Below are 3,991 nucleotides of genomic sequence, written 5' to 3' on the forward strand. Positions count from 1 at the left end.
AAGCGAAAGTAATTTGTTGCACTACTTCTTACATTACTTTTAGTCTGTAAAATGTCCTGAAACGCATATCATATAATTAGCATTTAACTTTATAAACCTAAGGCTACAGTCCCACATAGCAACCAAAACCACTATCTTAATAGCGATTTAACATATGATGTTTCTGAGGTTTCCTGACAAACAGGAGTTCAAATGGAGAAAATCCCATGAAAGCCAGGGTCACCTCCTGCACTGCAAACATCAGAGGGTCCAGCCAGCGACCCCAGTGGCATTGATCCTCTTGAATTAATGTATGAATCATGGACTTCAAGGTCTTTTTCAGCTCCTCTAGCTCATCAGTCTCAGCATTGTATAGAGTAGTCCAATTAGATTTAATGTGCCTCCTTTAGTGGACAGATGAATGGTCAGTCAGTATCTCTACGTTCTATTTGGTTCAGAGTATTGTGTATGATCCACTAAAATAAAACAATAGCCCTGTGCATGCCAGTGAAAAGGCCCAATGAGGTCCATGCCAATACACTCAAACAGGACCTCCATTAATGGTACACAAAGGCCCTTTGGAATGGCCATTTGGCTTACTAACTGGTATCCAGGCTGGATGCACACCTCTGACACCCATCTCCTGGAATGCCTGGCCAATACAATTGACCTATAACTCAATCCAGAGTTTTCTCATATCCTCTGTGACCAGCTATCAGGTTATAATGAGCTGCCTGGAAGATTAATTCCCAGTGGGTTTTAGGATCCAAAAACTGGGTGTGTTTCTCTGCAGTGGGAGTGTAACACCTCACGCTGTACAATTCATTACAAAATGGGAGTTGGCTATGCTGCATTAGGGCTGGTGCTACTTCCCCAGTAGAAGTGTCGGACAGCCTGGCATTACTGGTGAACACAGCACAGAAACCACCCTATTGTGAGCATATTCCCAAGCATTGTCCCACCAGTTTATTAAACCCACGCCAATCCATCTCAGGACCTCTAAATCCAATTCTGGGAATGTATCAGCAGATTTTGTGTGAATCTGGTGTGCATTCAAACAACAAGAACAAATTGGTGCTATAAAACAAAAGTTTATTTTTATGTAGTTTTTACTTTGTGTAAACACAACAAGGAATTCATATATGAGCCAGAACTCCAATAATTGCCTTCAAAGGTGGTGGAAATACTGATGTAGCAGACAGGCAGCAATGCTTCACCACAGGCTTTGTGCTTCAATGCTTCACCTTTATCATTTTGGCAGTAACTGTAGAGGAAAGAGAGAGAAAGGAGAGCTTCAGATTTTCTCTGCAAATACTTTTCATGTATTTCTGTGTGTCTGTATTTCTGTGACTTACGATCCTTGACCCACTGAGCATTTGGATCAGCACAAAGCAGTCCTTTCTTTGTGTTGAAACTGGAAATAAAAGAGAGAGGGTCATACAGATTGTATGTGTTTATGACTGTCTGGAGGACAGCATGTTTTGACTTACATTATAGCCTTCACACAGCGATCTGATGCAGCCTGCTCACGATACGTTTGCCCCACCACCTCAGTGCTCAAATTGGGTTTGGTGACAGCAGTGCAGCATGGTCGCTTTACTGAAGGATGACGATGAGCTGAGAGGAAGAAGGTTAAAAATTAATTTCTGGATTGAGAAAAGTCTTTATGAAAATCAAAGTGAATGCCAATGTGACCATTAAACAAATATTAGTCATGTAAGTTAATGGGCATTTTTGTTCCCAACATTAGGAAAGGCTGCACTTTTTGCAGCGATATCGCATAGAACACTATTCCGCACGTATATAAAACAGGTCCGCGGCTCCGAACCGTAGTAAAGGGACCTCTGGCTAATGCGTCGGGTTCGGTGTCGGGCTCGTAGCCAAAAACTAGCTTTACTTTGTTGTCTGGGTCAACTTTGCTAGCGAGAGACAGAGAGAGGCCTTGAAAGGCTGCTCCAACAGAACTTATTGTTTCGGAGGAAAACACGATCATTCTGTAATGTCACTGGAAATATAATATGTATACTTTAAATATCATGATGATTAATCAACAAGAATGTGACTGATATAAAGATTAATAGTAAAAGAAACTATGAGAGTCCTTACAGACAGTGTTGGGAAGGTTACTTTTAAAATGTATTCCATTACAGAATACTGAATACATGCCCCAAAATGTATTCTGTAACGTATTCCGTTACGTTACTCAATGAGGGTAACGTATTCTGAATACTTTGGATTACTTAATATATTATCATGCTGTTTACAACTACGTGACTGTACTATTGCTGTGATTTATTACTGTTACTGAAGGTCCGCGGCTCCGAACCATAGTAAAGGGACCTCTGGTTAATACGGTGGGTTCCGTGTCGGACTGGTAGCCGAAAAATAGCTTTACTTTGTTGTCTGGGTCAACTTTGCTTGCCAGAGACAGAGAGAGGCGTTGAAAGGCTGCTCCAACGGAACTTATTGTTTCGGAGGAAAACACGAACACAGTGTACAGTTGAGTCTTAATAGCTTACTTACAAATGGGCTCGTCAGGCACTCTTCTTGGCTGCAGTGGTTATTATTATATTTACATGCTTCCAGCTCCCGTTTCTGCTCCGTGACAGCTCGGACTTTTCCTTTTTCTCCCTCCCTCGCTCACAGACACATAACGTGTATGGTAGTCCATTCTCCCTGCAGCACGGACTACACTGCCCATGAAGCTACATGCTTTAGGGCCATGCCTGTAGCATTCTGCCTATTAGCTTAGCACAACAACAACAACAACAAAAAAGCGCTCTCTCACCCAGGAAACACGCAGCGAGAGAGCGCGTCACCCTGTAACCATGGCAACCGTAACGCTGCCGCCTGGAACAACAGAACATAGCTGTCAAACAAACCCAAACAGTCCTGACCCGCGACAATATGAAACAGGAAAGTACCGCCGTGTAATCCATTTATTTCAGCAAAGTAACTGTATTCTGAATACCACCTTTTTAAACGGTAACTGTAACGGAATACAGTTACTCATATTTTCTATTCTAAATACGTAACGGCGGTACATGTATTCCGTTACTCCCCAACACTGCTTACAGAGCAGTCATTTCCAATTAAACCAAAGAAAGCTAGGAGACATTTTTGGCAATAGTAATTGGTATAATCAGTTTTATGTACTTTCTCTCTCTTTTTTCCTTTAGGAAAGTAAGAGCACAGTTACCTTCAGAGGAGTGGCAGCACACACACATTGAGAGCAGGAGGAGAGTGATGGAGAGGATCTTCACAGACATTTTGACCGGTGGTCCGATTCGCTGATCAGGCTGCAACACAAAGTTCATCAGCGCTTGGATATTTATTGGTAAGTGTAGGAAGATTCGCAGGAAGAAGAAGTGACAGCGGGTTATTTTAATATGTGTTTATTTGTGTGTGTGGTTGTATCATAATCACACCTCCGCCTCTTTATAGAGATACTTTAATATTTCAAACCGCCAACAGCTTGCTGAAAGCTTTCCGAGAAATAGCCTCACATTAGGACATGCACAGACACGTCTTATGGTGTACAGCCTGATTGATGCCAACAGTGTGTGCATTGTGATTAATGATGACTCTAAACCACCCACTCATCTGAGTAGAGTCCTTTTTTTCTCCTCCTGTCCCCGATGTGGTGTATTTTCATTGTTTTTCTTAAATGCTACCTATTCTGACCTGTCTTCCCTATGTGATGTTTGTGTAATATATGTATGGTCAGAAGGGGTCCATTTTTACTGAAGGCAAATGCAAGTGACAAATAAAGGCTTCATTCATTTTTGTTCTTCTATCTTGACTGACAGTGACTGTTCATCTCTTGCAGTTACACCGACGACTTAACAAAACAACACAGTCATTCTTGTCAGTCAGGCTTCAAGTGAAAATAAAAGTACTCATGATGCCCCTTAGTGATCCGGATGCATGATTAACTGACTTTTTGGCTGCTTCATTTTCATCTCTAAATCCCCACAACTTAATTTTTTGCTTGCAAATTAAGCCATTAAAT

At 41.6% G+C, this 3,991-nt stretch overlaps 1 protein-coding gene across 1 annotated transcript; it reads right to left on the reverse strand.

Annotated features, from left to right (window-relative positions):
* Window positions 1–1,201: 1,201 nt before the first annotated feature.
* On the reverse strand, window positions 1,202–3,232 carry LOC134634104 (eotaxin-like). Its single transcript, XM_063483174.2, has 4 exons — window positions 3,179–3,232; window positions 1,470–1,596; window positions 1,335–1,393; window positions 1,202–1,243 (listed from the first exon to the last, which is right to left on the reverse strand). The coding sequence occupies exons 1-4, from the start codon at window positions 3,204–3,206 to the stop codon at window positions 1,212–1,214; spliced, it is 246 nt and encodes an 81-aa protein (XP_063339244.2). The 5' UTR covers window positions 3,207–3,232; the 3' UTR covers window positions 1,202–1,211.
* Window positions 3,233–3,991: the final 759 nt, after the last annotated feature.

The sequence above is a fragment of the Pelmatolapia mariae genome, linkage group LG9 (genome assembly GCF_036321145.2).
Source record: "Pelmatolapia mariae isolate MD_Pm_ZW linkage group LG9, Pm_UMD_F_2, whole genome shotgun sequence".
NCBI lineage: Eukaryota > Metazoa > Chordata > Actinopteri > Cichliformes > Cichlidae > Pelmatolapia > Pelmatolapia mariae.

Coding starts and splice junctions, on each gene's coding strand:
- LOC134634104 (XM_063483174.2), bottom strand. CDS start 3,206: ATGTGTGTGTGCTGCCACTCCTCTGAAG. Junction 1,394..1,469: donor CGCTGTGTGAAGGCTATAAT/GTAAGTCAAAAC, acceptor TTTTATTTCCAG/TTTCAACACAAAGAAAGGAC. Junction 1,244..1,334: donor TGCTCAGTGGGTCAAGGATC/GTAAGTCACAGA, acceptor TTTCCTCTACAG/TTACTGCCAAAATGATAAAG.